Source organism: Peromyscus californicus, unplaced genomic scaffold (assembly GCF_007827085.1).
Source record: "Peromyscus californicus insignis strain IS unplaced genomic scaffold, ASM782708v3 Scaffold_24__1_contigs__length_46423439, whole genome shotgun sequence".
In the NCBI taxonomy this organism is placed as follows: Eukaryota; Metazoa; Chordata; class Mammalia; order Rodentia; family Cricetidae; genus Peromyscus; species Peromyscus californicus.
The window spans coordinates 44,085,489-44,106,572 of record NW_026294535.1 but is presented as its reverse complement, the minus strand read 5'-3'; the positions used below and the strand labels follow the sequence as shown (position 1 = coordinate 44,106,572).

At 46.2% G+C, this 21,084-nt stretch overlaps 1 protein-coding gene and 1 pseudogene across 1 annotated transcript; both read right to left on the bottom strand.

The window, feature by feature from the left end:
- Window positions 1–2,762: 2,762 nt before the first annotated feature.
- On the bottom strand, window positions 2,763–9,945 carry LOC128120032 (retinol dehydrogenase 16-like). Its single transcript, XM_052753785.1, has 4 exons — window positions 9,633–9,945; window positions 4,815–5,073; window positions 3,431–3,594; window positions 2,763–2,980 (listed from the first exon to the last, which is right to left on the bottom strand). The coding sequence occupies exons 1-4, from the start codon at window positions 9,943–9,945 to the stop codon at window positions 2,763–2,765; spliced, it is 954 nt and encodes a 317-aa protein (XP_052609745.1).
- A 5,953-nt stretch (window positions 9,946–15,898) lies between these two features.
- Window positions 15,899–19,927, bottom strand: LOC128120031 (retinol dehydrogenase 16-like; annotated as a pseudogene).
- Window positions 19,928–21,084: the final 1,157 nt, after the last annotated feature.

Genomic DNA, 21,084 nt, shown 5'->3' with positions numbered 1-21,084 from the left:
TGAACCCATGTCCCTGCAACTGTGAATTCCCTAGCACCATCCATTCATGTTAAAACCCACTCCTCACACCTGCTGACCCTTCTTACTCATCCTGACAGCAACACACACTCCTGTTGTTGACAAGGGCTTCTAGAACACAGCAGGATCCAGATCAGTCCCTGGATTTCCAGATAAAGTTGGTGAGAATAGGAGTCTGGGTGTGGCTCCCTCACCTGGAGTCACAGGGCTGAAGAGGAATCCTCAGAGACACCTCCCTGTCCTGTGAACCTTCCCCAGCCCATCCATCCTTCCACTGAGATTCCTGCACAGACCAACTGACAGTGCCCAGTGATCCTCTTCAGTGTCCTGGGTAGGGGGCGCTTTGTCCCATTTCAGGGCTGAACTTGTGAGTGTCTCAACACTCCAGCTGTCTGATCTCTGGGCTGCAGTGCTGAGGCAGAATCTGAGCTGAACCATCTACTGGGATCAAGACTCCAGAGGAGTGTAGCTCAGCCAGGTGGGAAGCACTTCTCCAGTGAAGGCCAGGGTATCCCCACCCACCCCACTCTTTCTTCTGCATGCAGGGAGGGGAGGGATGGAGTCTACAATCAGTGATGCAAAGGGTGGAAACAGGCCCACTGTGGAAGCCTTTTTCCTGTTCTGTCCACATGCAGCCCTTGTTCAGTCTTAACTGGGGACTCAGAAATGAAGGAATATCATGTTCTAATGGCTGAGGATCTAGGGTTGAGACCTGAGTTTCTACAATGTACTCCTCATGCAGGGAATGAGTAAGACATGAGTTTGGGGCATATATAGCGCAATCCTCAGCAAAGGGATTGAGTGAGACAGACTCTGGTGGCATCTGAAGAGGCCTTCATAGGTTCCCCTGAGTAGACACCAGTCTTCACTCACCGAAGAAGTCTGGAAGAAGGAGGAAAGCTGGATCCTCCAAGCGTGTAGCACATGGACATGAACCACTTTACAGGACACTTCCTTCCAAATACATTTTGCTCAGTCACATCGTGAAGCCCTTGACCATTACCCATGCTTAGAGCCAAAGATCTGTCCTAGATGCTGGCCCTGCCCCTTCCCCTAGTGAAGCCCAGTATGGGGGGCAACAACTTTCACACTTATACTTCCATGATGCTCCAGAAAGAACTTCTCAGATGGTGCAACCCTCCTGATCAGCTTCCTCACAGACTACAAGAGAAATTCTTTGATATTTCTAGAATGTGATTTGTGTGTAGAGGTATTTGTGTAAACTGTGTCTGTCTGTCTCTCTATCTCTCTGTCTCTGTGTCTCTCTGTTTCTCTCTCTCTCACTCTGTGTGTGTGTGTGTGTGTGTGTGTGGTGTGTGTGTGTGTGTGTGTGTGTGTGTATTTGTGTGTGTACAGGGAGTGTAAATCCAGGAGGCTTCAGATTCAGGCCTGCCTTCCACTCACAAAGATTCTCCTGTTCAACTTTGCAGAATGCTAACATTGCGGGAGTGACCCACCATGTGCTGTCTTGTTCTCTTTCCAAGGAGATCATGGGCTGACCTGAATGAACCACACAGGAGCATTTGGAGACTCTTAGCTCCTTTACATCTTGGACACCCTGGTCCTTCAGTAATCCGATGTTGGAATCAACACTCATTGTGAGTTTTATGATGAATTGCTTGAACTATTACATGCTATTCTATTATCATGTGTAATAATAGTGTTTGTATGTATTGATTAAATATAAAATAACAGCATGGCTTGGTGGCACACCTTCATAATCCCAGCATCGGAAAGGATGAAGCAATACAGAGGAGGAGGAAGCCCTGAGTGGGCCCTGAGTGAGTGTGTTCTGTGGACCTGGGAACTGCCATCACAAGGACCAAGGTCTCAGACCCATGGCAAATTGGCAAAGCCTTTCCCTACATGAATCAGGGTCAGAATTGGCAAAGCCTTCTTTCTCTGGTACAAGTTCGGGTGTTTATGGATAAGTGAACAGTGTGGAGAAAACTAGCCACTGCATCTTCCTGGGTGTTTACAGCCTGAGACTGCTGCCTTCAGTCCTCCTACAGACTAGTCCGCCCCTTCCCCTTTGCTGTCCATAACAGACATGCTGAGGAGGCAGGTCCCAGTGGAAGGAGCTGAGGATCCATCAGGGCACACGCAGGCCACTGGATGCCAGCTTTTCTGTACATGCGTCTGTGTGTCTGTCCTTTCTACAGAGTTTCAGACCAAAGACAGATGTGCTGAAACAAGGTTAGAATTCAGAAGGTCTTGATGTACCTGTGTGACATAGTGAGATCTTGTCTCAAACTAACTAACTAACTGAAAATATACTTTAAAAAACTTAGATATGGACAGCTGGTAGAGCATTTTCTTCTTTTAGAGAACCCAAATTGTGTTGCCAAGTCCACAGTTAGGGAGCTCACAACTGCCTGTAACTCCTGTTCTACGGGACACAATAACCTGTTCAATACGGGTACTATTACACCCATGGAGTACAAACACACATGCATAGACAAATAGAAAAACAAATGTTTAAAGATAAGATAAGTAAAATGGATGACCCTGAGACATGGAAGTTCACTTTCTATTTTCATCCAAAATCAGAATCATTGTTTATACATAGTAGTTTTTCCTGTGACTCTATGTCCACTATATTCATACCAAGGAAAGAAAACAGGCCCCTGTGGATTCCCATCCCAATGAAAAGGTTGTACTGATCCCAGGAATCTTCTCCTCCTGAGGATCTTCTCCCTCACACTACACTCACATACCCCCAACTGCAGAAACAGATGTAGGCTTCACAGAGCTTTGTCAGGCTTTATGGATGTCCAGTAGACCATGGCATCCGCAAGGAAGGTGGGCAGGTAGCTCATGGGGAGATAGAAGAGCTTGGCATCCCAACCAGCTGAGTATCGAGTGCGAGGGTGACAGGAAGTCAGCGCATGCTCCATGCAGTCCGTCACCAAGGAGAGGTCCTCATTGCTCCTTTGGTCCAATGACTTTAGCATTGACAGTTCTGTGCAGAATGAGAAGTGATTGAGCTGGTGTTGACCTGCACCTCTCCTGATCTAGACCAAGTTAGAGGAAAGTTTCTCTAGACCCCAGGATCCCACATCAGAAGCCATGGCCAAGTCTAGCCTGTCCCAGGTCCTCAGGGGGACCACGACCCAGCTTCAAGGAAGAACTGGGCACTCTGGGCATCTTTGTCTCAGCTCATGGAAAGTGCTGTCTCACTCCTCCTCCTCCTGTCCCTGACCTCACTCACAGCTTCATGATGATGAGAGGCTCAGAAGGAACAGAGCACCATCTTCTCAAAGTCAAGATCTTTCTGACAATATACACACCTACCACAGGAAAATGGATCTAATTTCTTTGAAGAGTGAGAGCAATGTGTGAGTACTGGCAAAATGAACAGGAGACTATGGATTCAAAATTAGACATTTTTGGGTCTTCACAGCTCACTTACTTGATGCCAGGAAGTTCTCGCCATAGATCTCTTTGACCTCTGAGCTGGCCTGGTCCCACACCATCTTTGTATTTGATGATAGTTTGTCACTGCTGCTCACAGCAGTCTTGAAGAAACCGGGCTCTATAACAGCCACCTTCACCCCAAAATAGGAGAGCTCCCTCCTGCAAGACAGACAGACATCAAGAACTTCAGATGATTTTCTGTAAAAGAACTCACAATAAGAGTACAGTGACATGCCAACATGAGCCTGTGGTGAGGAGAGGTCACAGTTGTGGATCTGGGTTGGGCAGCAGATGGGGATGAAACTGTGGTGAGGGCATTGCCTCTGTGCTTTGGAATGTCACACTAAGTGTTTGGTGTGTGTAGCTCACTGGCCTAAAACTAGGCCTTCTGTTCTATGACACCATTAAGACCTCTCTCCATGTGCTGCAGATGCAAAGGGTCACCATCTTGCCCGAGTCACCTCCACCTCATTCCCAAGTCTCAGGCCACCCCACTGTCCCAGGAAGCACTGAGGACATCTCTCACTTTGTTCCTGCAGGTGTCTTCAGAGAGCACGGCCATGCCTGCCACTTCCTCACATTCACAGCGTCCCTGTTCCCTGCACCCAGCGATGTGCCTGCCCCAAGAGGCTTTTCTGATTCCATTGCTTTGAAGGGTTGTATCGCCGACAGCACGATAAATACTGTCCAGTGCCCTCAGGCTCTCCACAAGTCTACATCAACCAACCTGGTGACCATCCTCTTTCTATATCTGTTTTGTCCTTTCCCCAAGGAGAGTCCACCTACACATACAGGTTCCAGGTGTCTATGTTCAACCTTTATTCTGCTGCAGCCCAATCCTGCTACAGGACCCTGAGAAATCTGAGGACGACCATGAGCACCACAGCAGACTGGGCCATGGCCCCTCCAAGGGAAGGGCACAGTTCCTCTCTCTCCTCTCTCACTCTCTAGGTTGCCATAGTCTTTAGTTCAGGATCAAAACATATCTGTTTGCTGGAACGTGCTGATTGTGGACTCTACAGGTACCTGATATCTATCTCTCAATTTGAATGAGATGTTCAGCCCCACTCAAAAACATTTTTTTCATCATAGAACTCATGGGGCTGGATTCTTGATCCAATATACTCAAAGATGCTATTTTACCTCAGTAATGTCCCCCAGTTTCCTCCCCCAAATATGATAGGACAAGATGAACTCAGGTCCCAGTCCTGCCCTCTATAGAGACTTGGAAATGCACTTGTGAATGGATAATTCAATGAAGAGAAGATGAGAGAGTCCCTAAAACAGAGAGTATCTTCTTCATCATGGGATACTAAAGGCCATGATTAAATAAACCCCTGCCATAACTTCCCTCAGGTACCCACATCCCTGTCCAATACCTGAGAGTGTCTGAGAAGGCCTCTACACCATACTTGGAAATGCAGTAACCACCACCAAAGAGAGACACGCGGCCCATGACGCTGGAGACGTTGACCACACGGCCCCTTGCCTTCCTCACTAAGGGCAGCATGTTCAGGGTCACCTCGATCATGCCCAACAGGTTCACATCCAGTACCGTTGCAAAGTCCTGCTTGGTCAGCCACTCATTGGGACTTGAGGCGATGAAGATACCAGCGTTGTTGACCAAGCCCCAAAGTCCTGGAGAAAGTAGGAAGAAGAGAGAGTCACATAAAATAGGTATAGTTCTGGATGAAATATATATTCAAACAGGTAGGACCACTTAGACAAGTGTATACTGGAAAGTAGGAAACAATGAAGAAGAGTATGTTATCATATGGGCTGGGAACCCCATCCTAGAGACTCTAGGCTCACAGCATGGGTACCCTTCTCCTTGAAGGCTTCATGGCCCCAATCCTTAATGAGAAGCAAGAAAAAATAATTTCTCACTTGTTAGTTTTAAGAACAGATTTTGAAAACATAGTGTGCCTCTGTGTATCTAGAGATCATAAAACTATGATTGTGTTTTACACATTATTTTCATCCTTGAAGACATTTTATTCTTTCACTTGTGACCCTTAGGCTCATAGATTTGAAAGCTTGGTCATTGAAGAACAGTACTACTTGAAAGGGATTAGGAGGTGTGGCTATGTGGGCATGGGTGTGGCCTTGTTAGAGGTAGTGTGTCACTGGGGATGCCTATGGGGTTTCAAAAGCTCAAGCCAGACCAGAGTCTCACTCTTCCTGCTTTCTGGAATGATGTATGTGGAACTGATCTGGATGTTGAACTCCCAGCTCCTTCTCCTGCACCATGTCTGCCTGTGTGCCCCTAGGCTACCTACTCGCCATGCTGATAATAGACTAAACCTCTGAAATAGCAAGCCAGCCCCAAATAAATGGTTACCTGTGGTGGTATTGTGTTCCCCAAAATATTGTGTACCCTAATAAACTTATCTGGGGTCAGAGAACAGAAAAGCCACTAGATACTTAGCATAGGCAGTGGTAGCACATGCCTTTAATCCTAGCATTTCAGAGGCAGAAATCTATCTGTTCAAGGATACAGCCAAGCATGGTGACTCATGCCTTTAATCCCAGGGAGTGATGGTAGAAAGCAGGAAGGTATATAAGGTGTGAGGACCAGAAACTAGAAGCATTTGGCTGGTTAAGTTTCAGGCTTTCAAGCAGCAGCAGTTCAGCTGAGATTCGTTCTGGATGAGGACTCAGAGGCATCTAGTCTGAGGAAACAGGATCAGCTGAGGATCCAGCGAGGTGAGGTTAGCTGTGGCTTGTTCTGTCTCTCTGATCTTCCAGCATTCACCCCAATAACTAGACCTGGGTTTGATTTTATTAATAAGACCTTCTAAGATTCCTGCTACAGTTTCCTTTATAAGAATTGCCATGGTCGTGGTGTCCCTCCAGAGAAAAAGAATACTGATTAAGACACACTGCTGCTTTTGTCTTTCAAATGGCAAAGAAAGACAGAAAAAAGGAAGGACTAGAAGAGAGGCAACGGAGGAACATCCAAAAGAAAAGAAAGAAAGCGCAAAATTAATGTCCCGGTGAATCTAAGTCAAGAAACAAACAAATGTGTCCCTGACTGGTTAGTTTCAAATACAGTGCTGTGTTTATGGCTCCGATGAAGCTGTTCCTGCGAGGTCTAGCATCAATATTGAGCATCTCTCCTCAGAAGCTTGCAAAACCCAGGGACAGGAAAGTGAGGAGACAATGCTTGCTGACCACCAACAGCACTGAGGCTCCACCCCCAATCTCGGGAGATGGTGCCCTTTCTTGACCCTCACCCAAAGGCTGCCCTTCCTCATTCCCTTTGGTCTTTAAGTCCTGGATCCCCAAGTATCCACTCAGGAAGGCTTACAACTAAACACCACATCTACACTATCAATTTCTGTGCAGACTGCATTGGAGAGTGGTTGATTGACATTAAGCATGACATTTGATGATTTAAAAAAGTTGGCCCAATATGTCATATGGACCCTTGGCTGAAAAGCATATTTTATCCATCAAGAGACCCATATTCTTTCATCAAGGTTTTTTTTAATCTTGTTTTGTTTTATTTTGAGAAGCTCTATGGAAATCTATTCTATAGAAACTTCCTAAAATACATACATATATGAAAGGATTTAAATGGAGTCACCATAGGATGGGGAGATGATCTCTGACCTAGACATCTTATGCCACCAAATATAACCTCCAGTGCCATAATGGGTTACATCCCGTTGAGCCATTGGTCAAAAGGTCTCCATGGAGCCATACTCCCAACCCCCATCACAGGCTATTGCCAAGGCTACTCACTGTTCTCCACAACCTCATAGTAAGGACATGTTGCTGAAGATGATAGTTACTTATGTCATCGAGCAGGGATAAGTTGAGCAGGTGCCCAAGCAACAGCTTCACCCCTACTGATTCGCAACCAAGGTGCCAGAAGACACTCTGTGCACTCCCAGAGGGAAAGGCAATCACCAGGATCACCCAGCTACAAACCCTGTGACCTACAACTGTGATCTGCCTGTAAGAGCTACTGCGCAGTAGAGTCACAAACGACCTGGGAGTAACTAGCACTTTCTGATTAGATTGAAGGCCACTCTATGAGATGGAGCCCATACCTGACTCTGCGTAGGAGTCAGAAACGTCAGACCAGATAGGTCATGGGCCTTGGGAAAACCAAAGAATATTATTCTGCTCAAGGAATATACTGTAAAATGTCTCTTAATACATACCACTACACTCATGAGCAGTACCTTGCACAACACTCATCAGAAAACATTGGTCTTGCCGGGCGGTGGTGGCGCACGCCTTTAATCCCAGCACTTGGGAGGCAGAGGCAGGCGGATCTCTGTGAGTACGAGGCCAGCCTGGGCTACCAAGTGAGTTCCAGGAAAGGCGCAAAGCTACACAGAGAAACCCTGTCTCGAAAAACCAAAAAAAAAAAAAAAAAAAAAAACAAAACATTAGTCTTGCAATAGATGAGAGTGAACACAGAGTCACACGAATGGACAATGTGCAGAGAGTAAGAGACTTTGGAACACTCAGTCCTAAAAGGAAATCTTCATCAAAGCCCTCCCCTCAAGGCTCAGGGATCCATAAAGATGAAGAAGTGGGAAGATTTTTAGAGCCAGAGGTGATGGAAGACTCCAATTAACTGTCTTCCAGACACAACAGGATGAGGCATACATGAACTCACAGGGGTTATGGCAGCATACGTAAGACCTGCTCGGGTTCCAGACGGTGACCCAGCACTGAGAAGGGGAAGTGGACACATAGTCCCACCTCTAACCAAGAAGCTATTTGTAAGTGATACCTGCTGGCAAAGGGAGTAACAGTTTTCTCCACTGTAGTGACATTGGAGCTTTATGCCCAGAAATAGTTGCTAACACAAAATGAACTCCAAGTATCAATTTTTAGGGATCCTTCATGTTGATTTGTTCTGTACTTTTTCTGTTTATTTGGGTTTCTGTTTATTTGTTGATTTTCATTTTGGTTTTTTATTTTGTTTTGTTTTTATTTTTGAGAGAGAGAGAGAGAGAGAGAGAGAGAGAGAGAGAGAGAGAGAGAGAATGAATATGAAATTGGGTGGGTAGGGACATAGGGAGTATCTGGGAGGAGCTGAGGAAAGGGAAAACATGATGGGAATATATTTTATGAAAAAAATTTTCCAGGCATGCTGGCCCACTTCTTTAATCCCAGCACTCAGGAGGCAGAGGCAGGTTGATCTCTGTGAGTTCAAGGTCAGCCTGGCCTACAGAGCATGTTCCAGGACAGCCATGAGCACACAGACAAATCTTGTTTCAAAAAACAAAAACAACAACAAAAACCAAAAAACAAACAAACAAAAAACAACCCTCAAACCAGAAACAAAAGACAAAGAATTTGTTAAAAATATGCAAGAACATATTTTATTTCTTGTTTCCAAAATTAAACATGCTTGCAGACTCTGTATTAAAGCAGAAGTTATTTGAATAGTATATTTGAATCAATGTTCTTCAATGGTAAAATTGTTCACCGTTTCAAACTGGAAAGAATGCACAGGTGTTAATTGGTGCAGATCACACTGTTACTAGCTTTCTCCACTGGAAGGTAAATTGTGTATTAATTGTGGATTGATATGTTCTAGTGTATAGAACAATGACCATGTTTTCAGTAGAATTTAAAATTAATTGATTATTTTCATACCCACACAAACAGTGAAAGGGAGACAGAAAAGGAGAGAAGAAAGAACAGAGGCAGGTACGAGTGAGTGTGTGAGACAGAGAATCCCCTTCCTACATTTGACTGAACTAAGGCACTCCCCCAGTGTGGGGTGTTGCTCTTAAGTATGGCAATGACCTTGGCTTCCCATAAAGGATCCCAGGTGGAAGGTGAGACCAGGGTCCAGTACCGAAATTGGAGATGCATCTGACCGATGACCAGCCAGCTTCACACAGAGCCAGGGCCCCAACCTCCTCACTGTCTCTAACCTGGCACCCAGCAGCCAACAGTGCAGCCTTTCTGCATACAATGACAGAAGAGGACAGACAGAAGTGTGGACATGAAATGACACAGGACACCAGCTGACCAAGAGTACAGAGCTTGAAGGACCAAATGTAGGAGGAAAAGGAAGTCCTGACATGCTGGAGAGGGGAAGAGTCTGTAGTCACTTCAATTCCACCCCCACCCTCTTGAGGAATCTTTTCAGGGCTACACAGGCATTTCCTTCACACAGAGACACAAACCAACACACACACACACAGGAATCTCAGTGGTACCTCTGTTCCCAACACGCTCCTTCACCCACTGAGTGGCTGCCACAATACTCTCTGTCTTGGTGACATCGAGGGTCACCGTCTCCAGCCTGTTTGATGTCTTGCTCCTCAGCTCCTCAGCTCCATTTTCCGTCAGACATGCAGCCAGCACCCTCATGCCTCTCCTGTCCAGCTGTCTGGCCAGCAGGTTCCCAAAGCCCGAGTCACAGCCCGTGATGAAGACATGCTTGTCTTGGAGATGGCTCACCACCTTCCTCTCCCTGAACAAGCGCAGGAGGTTCCACAGGCCCACCAGAGCCACCAGGTAGAGCCACATGGCTTGGAAGAATAGGCACATACACTCTGTGCTAAAGTGAGCCCTGTCTCTATTCACAGAGAACAAAGTCGACACTGGGAACTCAGGATCCACGTAGGAATGCAGGCTTCTAGCAGGGAGTCCACACTTTGTTTCCTGTCCGGTGCCTCCCTTGATATTTATTCATGCCTCACTTCGCTGATCTTTCACCTGTGTGCTCAGCTGCTGTACAATGGACTTGGGCACCCCTTATTTGTTGCCAAAGATTTCTGGCTGAATTTCCGAGAAAACCTTACTCAGAAGCTCTAGAGCAGTGTGTGGAGTTTTCCATCTGGTTCCTGGCTCTAGAGATGTGCACAACTAACCCTATGGTTCCAGCTTAAAATCAAACAGGCACCTTCCATCAGAATGAAGCCGAGTTTCCCTTACCTGTTTCTTCCACCACTTTATGTGCAAACATGTAAGGACTCATCTGGTGGTGTGGCTCTCAAGGACCATGCTTCTGTCAGCAATTCCTCCAACACAGTGCATTCTCTGCACTACTCCATCCATAGGCCTTTCTTTGTTAGCACCTCATGTCTGGTCCTCATACTCTACCCTATCCTGAGACCAGGACCTGGATGCCCACCATATTGCTCTTTACTCTCCATTTCTGGAGCATCCCTGGAAATGAAATAGAGGGTCTCAAGTCCCACAAGGTGTGGAAAGAAAAAGGCAGAGAGCAAGAGGAGCAGACATGGGGAGAAAAGCCACTTTCTGGTTGTGGCAGTTTCCAAAGGCCTTCACTTATCAATTCTCTGAAGTGTAAGTCACGCCTTAAGAGTACGATGTAGCAAGTCTTTCTCTGTACTGCCAGCTCACAATTAATGACAAGGGGACTTCTATTAATTATGTGAGCTCAGCCTGAACTTAGGCTTGTTTCTAAATAGCTCTTGTAACTTATATTAACACATTTCTATTAGTTTACATTTTGTTATGTGTCTCAGGAATTTTACCTCTCCTCCTGCTTGTCCTGCTTCATTATCTTCTCTTCTGGACTCTCTCCCCTGCCTAGATTCAATTCCTCTTCTTTTCCCTCTACCCAGAAGTCCCACCTACACATCCTGCCTAGCTATTGGCTGGTCAGCTTTTTATTATATTATTTATTTATTATTTATTATATTATATATTATAAACTAATCACAGTGATGTATACACAGTGTAATCAAATATCTCTCATGAGTCAGTGGCCTGAAGTTGGAAATTTTCTCAGGTCCTGCCTGGTCCCACAGTCTGCGTTCCTGAAGTCGTACCTGGCCTCATAGTCCCTCAGCCACTTACAAAATAACCACTCAGAGGCTTAATATTAATTGTAAATTCTATAGCCTTTGGCTCAGGCTTCTTACGAGCTAACTCTTATAACTTAACCCATTTCTATTAATCTATAAGTTGCCACATGGCCGTGGCTTACCAGTATTTTCACATGTTCCTTCTGCTGGTGTGTGTGTGTTTGTATGTGTGTGTATGTGTGTTTGTGTGTGTTTGTGTGTGTGTGTGAGTGTGTGTGTGTGTGTTTGTGTTTGTGTGTGTGTGTGTGTGTGTGTGTGTGTGTGTGTGTGTAGGCAAAACAGCTTGACCACACAACTGACATGACGGCTTAGAGGCCCAGACACTACTTCTGTGACAGGCTTACTGGCAGGCAACACCCAGATGGAGGAGAAGCCATAAACTGACTCCCACCTAAGGAGGGCCTGCGTCTAAGGGGAGATACCTGACATTCCAAACATGTTCAGCACCCCTTGAGAAATGTCAGCCAATCAGTGTCCTGAAGCCTGGAAACACCCTCACCCCAACCTTTGCTATGATAAAAACCCCACCTGGCCTAGGCTCTGGGCTCTCTGGTTCACCACTGTGTCTGACAGAAAGTCCAAGCTCCAAGCTTGGTCTCCATGGTGGTCTTTTGGGGTCCCAAGATCTGAGCATAACAGTGTCACAGCCACAGAGAAGCACCTAGAACAGCCCGATCCTCTTGCTGCTCCTCCTTAGCTTCCTCCTCATTTAGTGAATCTCACCTTGGATTCAAACCCTGTTCCTTCTGCTAATTCTGTTCCTTCTCTTCCTCTTCCCCTTATCCATGGCTTTCCTGGTCCTGGTCCTGCTCCTTGTTTGCTCGTCCTTGTCCTGTTTCCCAACAACTGTCAGAATTTCCCCAGGATTCTCTTAGGGCAAAAGAGTAAGGGATTCTCAATGTTCTGAGTACCCAAGGGGACGTCAAAACCCTAGAATGAATGGGCTGCATCCCACAAATGAAAACTGGTACTTCGTTAACAATGGGAGCCTGATGGTACATTTTCCTCCAGTGAACACATGTCCCTTCAACTGTGAATTCCCTAGCACCATCCATTCATGTTAAAACCCACTCCTCACAGCCACTGAACTTCTTACTCATCCTGACAGCAACACACACTCCTGTTGTTGACAAGGGCTTCTAGAACACAGCAGGATCCAGATCAGTCCCTGGATTTCCAGATAAAGTTGGTGAGAATAGGAGTCTGGGTGTGACTCCCTCACCTGGAGTCACAGGGCTGAAGAGAAATCCTCAGAGACACCTCCCTGTCCTGTGGAGCTTCCCCCAAGCCGTCCATCCTTCCACTGAGATTCCTGCACAGACCAACTGACAGTACCCAGTGATCCTCTTCAGTGTCCTGGGTAGGGGGCGCTTTGTCCCATTCCAGGGCTGAACTTGTGAGTGTCTCAACACTCCAGCTGTCTGATCTCTGGGCTGCAGTGCTGAGGCAGAATCTGAGCTGAACCATCTACTGGGATCAAGACTCCAGAGGAGTGTAGCTCAGCCAGGTGAGAAGCACTTCTTCAGTGAAGGCCAGGGTATCCCCACCCACCCCACTCTTTCTTCTGCATGCAGGGAGGGGAGGGATGGAGTCTACAATCAGTGATGCAAAGGGTGGAAACAGGCCCACTGTGGAAGCCTTTTTCCTGTTCTGTCCACATGCAGCCCTTGTTCAGTCTTAACTGGGGACTCAGAAATGAAGGAATGTCGTGTTCTAATGGCTGAGATTCTAGGGTTGAGACATGATTTGGGGGTTTATAAAGTGTAGTCCTCCTGCAGGGAATGAGTAAGACATGAAGTTCCTCAGCAAAGGGAATAAATGAGACAGCCTCTGGTGGGATCTGAGGAGTCCCTCACAGGTCCCCCTGAGGAGACTCCAGTCTTCACCCAACGAAGAAATCTGGAAGGAGGAGGAAAGTGGGCTCCTCCCAGGGTGCTGCACTTGGACTTGGATCACATTATGGTCACTTCCTTCTAATTACACTTTGTTCAAGCACATGATGCTCCTCTGTATAGAGCATAGATCTGTCCTTGGTGCTGGCCCTTCCCCTAGTGGAGCCCAGTGTGAGGGGCAGAAACTTGTACTCTCCTGCTTGTCTCCTGCTCAGGAGGGAATTTCTGAGCTGGGTCCAACCATCCTGATCAGGTTCCTCACAGTCTACAAAGTGGAGAAATGCTACTTATTATAGTGATATTTTATTTGTACTGAAATGTGACTTTATTTGTATGTTAATAAATAAAGTTGCCCGGGGGTCAGAGCTATTAGCAAGCCATAGCGAAAGCTAGGCGGTAGTGGTGCACGCCTTTAATCCCAGCACTTGGTAGGCAGAGCTAGGTAGATCTCTGTGTGTTCAAGGATACAGCCAGCATTGGAGACACACGCCTTTAATCTCAATACCAACCATAGAAGACCTGGAGGTCTGTACAGACAGGCAGTGACTAGGAGGTCATGTGGTTGGGTTTACAACCAATGAGAAGGCAGAACACAAACTCTAAAAAAAAAGACAGACACAGGAAGTGGGTCTCTTTCGGAGAGGTACAGTGACAGTGAAGGATGAGGTTTTTAGCTCTTAGCTATTGCTCTGACATCTCGGCTTTCATCTCTGTTTTGGCTCTGTGTTTCTTATTTAATAAGATGGTTGGTTACATCTACAACTGATTTTTATAAAATGTATTCTATGTGTGTCTTTCTGTGTGTGTGTGTGTGTGTGTGTGTGTGTGCATGCGCGCGCGTGCATGCGTGCATGAGAGAGAGAGAGAGAGAGAGAGAGAGAGAGAGAGAGAGAGAGAGAGAGAGAGAACAGAAAGTGTGAATGCAGGAACCTTTAGAGTCAGACCTGCCTTCTACTCACAGAGATTCTCCTGTTCACTTTGCAGAATGCTAACATTGCGGGAGTGACCCACCATGAACGGTCTTGTTCGCTTTGCAAGGAGAACATGGGCTGACCTGAATGAATCACACAGGAGCATTTGGAGACTCTTAGCTCCTTTACATCTTGGATATCCTGTTCCTTCACTGTTCTGATGCTGTGAGTTTTATGATGAATTGCTATTTTATTATCATATGGAATGTTAGTGTTTGTATGTGTCGATCAAATATAAAATAGCAGCACGGCTTGGTGGCACGCCGTCATAATCCCGGCACCGGAGAGGCTGAAGCAATGCAGAGGAGAGGAAGCCCCGAGTGGGTCCTGAGTGAGTGTGCGCTGTGGACCTGGGCACCGTCATGACAGGGATGAGGACCGCGGACCCGAGGCAGATTGGCAAAGCCTTTCCTGCGTGGGTCAGGTTCAGAAGTGGCAAAGCTGTCTTCCTCTGCACCACATGTTCCGATGTTTATGGATCAGTCTGGAGAAAACTAGCAGCTGCAGCTTCCTGGGTGTTTACAGTCTGAAACTGGTGTCTTCAGTCCTCCTGCAGAGACCAGCCACCCCCTTCTCCTTGCTGTTCATAATAAACATGCTGAGGAGGCAGGTTGCAGAGCAAGTAGCTGAGGCTCCATCAGGGCACACGCAGGCCACTGGATGCCTGTTTTCTGTACATGTGTCTGTGTGTCTGTCCTTTCTTCATTCTCTCACGGACCCTCAAAGCCCCTTTGGGTTTCAGACCTAAGCCAGATGTGCTGTAGCAAAGGGAGACATTCAGAAGGTCATGACGTACCTGTGTGACATGGTGAGTTCCAGATTCAAATGACCTAAAGATTAACTACAAATATAAATGGTTTAGACAGAGGGACAGCAGGTAGACCACTTGCTTCTCATCTAGAGGACCCAAATTTTGTTCCCAATTCACAGTTAGGCATCTGCTGACTGCCTGTAACTCCAGTTGCAGGGGACACAATAATATGGACTCTGTGGGTACTTGTCAGAATTTAGCAGAGTCACTGTATCTGGGGTAGACATTAGAATGAACAGCTGTTTTCTAGAATTATTTTAACCTTGAAGAACCCTTGTGGAAAAAAGTGATTTAATCCACCCCCAACCCCGTGTTTTGTAGAATTGTTTTGCTGAAGGGGCATTGCAGCCATGCCATGACTTTGATCACACCTGAGGCTCTTGTATTATTGTGTATTGCAAACTATATATATATAAAGGACTAGAGTCATGGGGGCATGTGATGCTCTCCTTTAGTAAGGTATAAATTAGATTAGAGACCTTGGTATAAGGAATACTTTGTGTAACAATCAATAAATACAATAATCCTTTGTATAGCTGTTTGGAGTTCAGAGAAGCTGGACATTCCTGCTGCCCCATAGGCCTTAAAATTTCATCTTGGAGTGCTTTCTTTCTTCAACCAACCCATGCTACATAGTACATCCTGACAGGTACTCCTACACTCATGGAAAACAGACAACATGCATACAGATAAATAAATTAAATCCTTAAAAATAAGGTAAGTAAAATGGATGACTCTGACACACGGAAGATCAGTTTCTATATTCGCCCCAAATGGGGACCTTTGTTTAAACATAGTAGTTTCTCCTTGGCTCTATATCCTCCAAATTTATACTGACAAAGAAAAGTCAGGCCCCTATGAATGTTCCTCCCAATGACAAGATTGTACTGATCCCAGGAATCTTCTCCTCCTGAGGATCTGCTCCCTCACACTACACTCACATACCCCCAACTGCAGAAACAGATGTAGGCTTCACAGAGCTTTGTCAGGCTTTATGGATGTCCAGTAGACCATGGCATCCACAAGGAAGGTGGGCAGGTAGCTCATGGGGAGGTAGAAGAGCTTGGCATCCCAACCAGCTGAGTATCGAGTGCGAGGGTGACAGGAAGTCAGCGCGTGCTCCATGCAGTCCGTCACCAAGGAGAGGTCCTCATTGCACTTTTGGTCCAATGACTTTAGCATTGACAGATCTGTGCAGAATGAGAAGTGATTCAGCTGGTGTTGACCTGCACCTCTCCTGATCTAGACCAAGTTAGAGGAAAATTCTCTAGACCCCAGGATCCCACATCAGAAGCCATGGCCAAGCCTAGCGTGTCCCCGGTCCTCAGGGGGACCACGACCCAGCTTCAAGGAAGAACCGGGCACACTGGGCATCTTTGTCTCAGCTCATGGAAAGTGCTGTCTCACTCCTCCTCCCGTCCCTGACCTCACTCACAGCTTCATGATGATGAGAGGCTCAGATGGAACAGAGCACCATCTTCTCAAAGTCAAGATTTTTCTGACAAGATACACACCCACCACAAGAAAATGGGTCTAATTTCTTTGAAGAGTTAGAGCAATGTGTGAGTACTGGCAAAATGAACAGCAGACTAAGAATTCAAGACTAGACTTTCTTGGGTCTTTACAGCTCACTTACAGGATGCCAGGAAGTTCTCGCCATAGATCTCTTTCACCTCTGAGCTGGCCTGGTCCCACACCATCTTTATATTTGATGATAGCTTGTCACTGCTGCTCACAGCAGTCTTGAAGAAACCGGGCTCTATAACAGCCACCTTCACCCCAAAATAGGAGAGCTCCCTCCTGCAAGACAGACAGACATCAAGAACTTCAGATGATTTTCTGTAAAAGAACTCACAAAAAGAGTACAGTGGCATGCCAACATGAGCCTGTGGTGAGGAGAGGTCACAGTTGTGGATCTGGGTTGGGCAGCAACAGATGGGGATGAAACTGTGGTGAGGGCATTGCCTCTGTGCTTTGGAATGTCACACTAAGTGTTTGGTGTGTGTAGCTCACTGGCCTAAAACTAGGCCTTCTGTTCTATGACACCATTAAGACCTCTCTCCATGTGCTGCAGATGCAAAGGGTCACCATCTTGCCCGAGTCACCTCTACCTCACTCCTAAGTCTCAGTCCACCCCACTGTCCCAGGAAGCACTCAGGACATCTCTCTGTAGCTAGAGTTTTCCTGCCTGGCCCACAGTCAGATTAAATCTCTCTCACCCGCCAGTCCCACAGCCACTCAGACCCGACCAAATAAACACAGAGACTTATATTGTTTACAAACTGTATGGCCGTGGCAGGCTTCTTGCTAACTGTTCTTACAGCTGAAATTAATCCATTTCTATAAATCTATACCTTGCCACATGGCTCGTGGCTTACCGGTATCTTCACATGCTGTTTGTCATCGCGGCAGCTGGCAGTGTCTCTGACTCAGCATTCCACCTCCCAGCTTTATTCTCCTCCTTGTCCTGCCTATACTTCCTGCCTGGCCACTGGCCAATCAGTGATTTATTTATTGACCAATCAGAGCAACACACTTGACACACAGAACATGCCACAGCACTCTCACTTTGTTCCTTCAGGGGTCTTCAGAGAGCAAGCCCTTGCCTGCCGCTTCCTCACATTCACAGCCTCCCTGTTCCCTCCAGCAGTGATGTACCTGCCACAAATGACTCCCCTGATTCACTTCCTTTGATGGGTTGTATTGCTGACCGCATGAAGAACATACGATTGAGCACTCTTAGGCTCTCCACAAGTCTACATCAGTCCACCTGCTGACCATTCTCCTTCAACAATTGGTCTATACTTTATCCAAGAGAGTCCACCTACACATACAGGTTCCAGGTTTTCATGTTCAACCTTTACTCTGCTGCAGCCCAATCCTGCTACAGGACTCTGACAAACAGGTGACAACCATGGTCAGCACAGCTGACTGGGCCATGGCCATCCAAGGGAAGGACACAGTTTTTCTCTCTCCTCTCTCACTCTCTCGGTTGCCATAGCCTTTAGGTCAGGTTCAAACATTTCTGTCTGCTGGAACGTGTTGGTTGTGGACTCTACAGGGGCCTGATACCTATCTCTCAATTTGAATGAGATGTTCAGCCCCACTCAAAAACATGTTTAGCATCATAGAGCTCACGGGTCTGATGAGGGTATGGAAAGACTGAAGAGCCAGAGGTGATGGAAGACTCCAATTAACTGTCTTCTGGACTCAACAGGATGAGGCACACATGAACTCACAGAGGTTATGGCGGCACACATAAGACCTGCTCGGGTTCCAGACCTTACCCAGCACTGAGAAGGGGAAGTGGATACATGGTCTAACCTCTAACCAAGAAGCTATTTGTAAGTGATACCTGCTGGTAAAGGGAGTAACAGTTTTGTCCATTGTAGTGACATTGGAGCCTCATACACAGGATTAAGTCAGCTAACACAAACCAAACTCCAAGTATTAATTTTTGAAGGGGTTGGGGGTGCTTCTTAATATTTTGGTCTGGTTTTTTTTTTTTTTTTTTTTTTTTTTGTCTTTTTGGTTTTCTGTTTATTTGTGTTGATTTTCATTTTGGGTTTTTATTTTGTTCTTGTTTTATTTTTGTGAGCAAGACAAAAAGAATATGAAATGCATGGGTAAAGACATGGGGAGAATCTGGGAGTAGTTTGAGCAAGAGAAAACCTGATCAAAATACATTGCGTGAGAAAAATTAGTAAAAATATGGAAAAGTGGTATTTTATTCCTAGGATCCTACAATTGCGATGCTTGCAGAGTTGGGAATTGAGCAGAATTTTCCCAACAGAGCTTTTGACAATAAATATAAGAAACAGGCTGAGCATGGTCGCACATGACTGCAATCCTGGTACAAAGAGGCTGAGGAGGAGGAACATGGTTCACGGCCTGCTCCATACCAAGACCTTGCCTTAAGACCCAAGACAAATAAACACAACAGCACCAAACAACTCCAATATCCAATCCCAAGGCATGGTAAAAAGGATGAGGCTTGGTTAAGGGTCAATTTCTTTTAATTCGGTGGCTATTACTATTTGAACAAATGTTTTTCAAGTTGTAAAATTGCTTACTTTTTTTTAAAGTGAAAAGAACACACGTATATTATTTGGTTCAGATCACACTGTTACTAGTATTTATCCACTGGAAAGTGAATTGTATGTTAACTGTGGATTGACATGCTCTAGCAATTAGAACAATAACCACATTTTCAATTTTTTAAAAAGACTTAATATTTTCATACTAACACAAACAGTGGGGAGAGAGAGAAAGGGAGAGAGAAGAAAGAACAGAGGCTGGTGTGTGTGAGTGTGAGAGAGAGAATCCCCTTCCTACATTTGAATTAACTAAGGTATTCCTCAAGTGTGGGGTGTTGCCCTTAAGCATGGCAATGACCTTGACTCCCCATAAGGGATCCCAGGTGAGACCAGGGTCCAGTACTGAGAATGCAGATGCATCTGACCCATGACCAGCCAGCTTCACACAGAACCAGGGCCCCAACCTCCTCACTGTCTCTAACCTGGCACTCAGCAGCCAACAGTGCAGCCTTTCTGCATACAATGACAGAAGAGGACAGACAGAAGTGTGGACATGAAATGACACAGGATACCAGCTGACCAAGAGTACAGAGCTTGAAGGACCAAATGTAGGAGGAAGAGGAAGTCCTGACATGCTGGAGAGGGGAAGAGTCTGTAGTCACTTCAATTCCACCCCCACCCTCTTGAGGAATCTTTTCAGGGCTACACAGGCATTCCCTTCACACAGAAACACAAACCAACACACACACACACAGGAATCTCAGTGGTACCTCTGTTCCCAACACGCTCCTTCACCCACTGAGTGACTGCCACAATACTCTCTGTCTTGGTGACATCGAGGGTCACCGTCTCCAGCCTGTCTGATGTCTTGCTCCTCAGCTCCTTAGCTCCATTTTCCGTCAGACATGCAACCAGCACCCTCATGCCTCTCCTGTCCAGCTGTCTGGCCAGCAGGTTCCCAAAGCCCGAGTCACAGCCCGTGATGAAGACATGCTTGTCTTGGAGATGGCTCACCACCTGCCTCTCCCTGAACAAGCGCAGGAGGTTCCACAGGCCCAGCAGAGCCACCAGGTAGAGCCACATGGCTTGGAAGAATAGGCACATACAGTCTGTGCTAAAGTGAGCCCTGTCTCTATTCACAGAGGACAAAGTCGACACTGGGAACTCAGGATCCACGTAGGAATGCAGGCTTCTAGCAGGGAGTCCACACTTTGTTTCCTGTCCGGTGCCTCCCTTGATATTTTTTCGTGCCTCACTTCTCTGGTCTTTCACCTGTGTGCTCAGCTGATGTACAATGGACTTGGGCATCCCTTATTTGTTGCCAAAAATTTCTGGCTGAATTTCCAAGAAAACCTTACTCAGAAGCTCTAGAGCAGTGTGTGGAGCTTTCCATCTGGTTCCTGGCTCTAGAGATGTGGACAACTAACCCTATGATTCTAGCTTAAAATAAAACAGGCACCTTCCATGAGAATAAAGCCAAGTTTCCCTTACCTGTTTCTTCCACCACTTTATGGCCAAACATGTAAGGACTCATCTGGTCCTGTTGCTCTCAAGTGTTTTGGAATATCATTTTAAGGTGTGTTACTTTTGTTCATGTTGCATTTGTGAAGCTGTGTTACTGTGCCTGTGTAAAACACCTGATGGTTTAATAAAGAACTGGCCAATAGCAAGGCAAGAGAAAGGATAGGTGGGCCTGGCAGGCAGAGAGTATACATAGAAGGAGAAAACTGGCAGGAGGGATCTAAAATCTAGCAGCTAGAGAAGGAGGAGGACTCCAGGGGCCAGCCACCCAGCTACACACACAGAGCAAGCCTTGGAGTAAGAGTAAGATTTACAGAAGTAAGAGAATGGGAAAAGCCCCGAGGCAAAAGGTAGATGGGGTAAATTAAGCTAAGAAAAGTTGGCTAGATATTAAGCCAAGTTAAAGCTAGGCATTCATAAGTAATAGTAAGCCTCTGTGTGATTTATTGGGGAAGTGGGTTGTGAGCCCCACAAAAAAAAAGACAAAAACAACAATTTGTCACCCAATATGGGGCTTGAACCTACGACCCTGAGATTAAGAGTTTCATGCTCTACCCAAGAGGTGGTGTGGGGTGGGTGGTTTTTAGTCTTTCAGCAGGT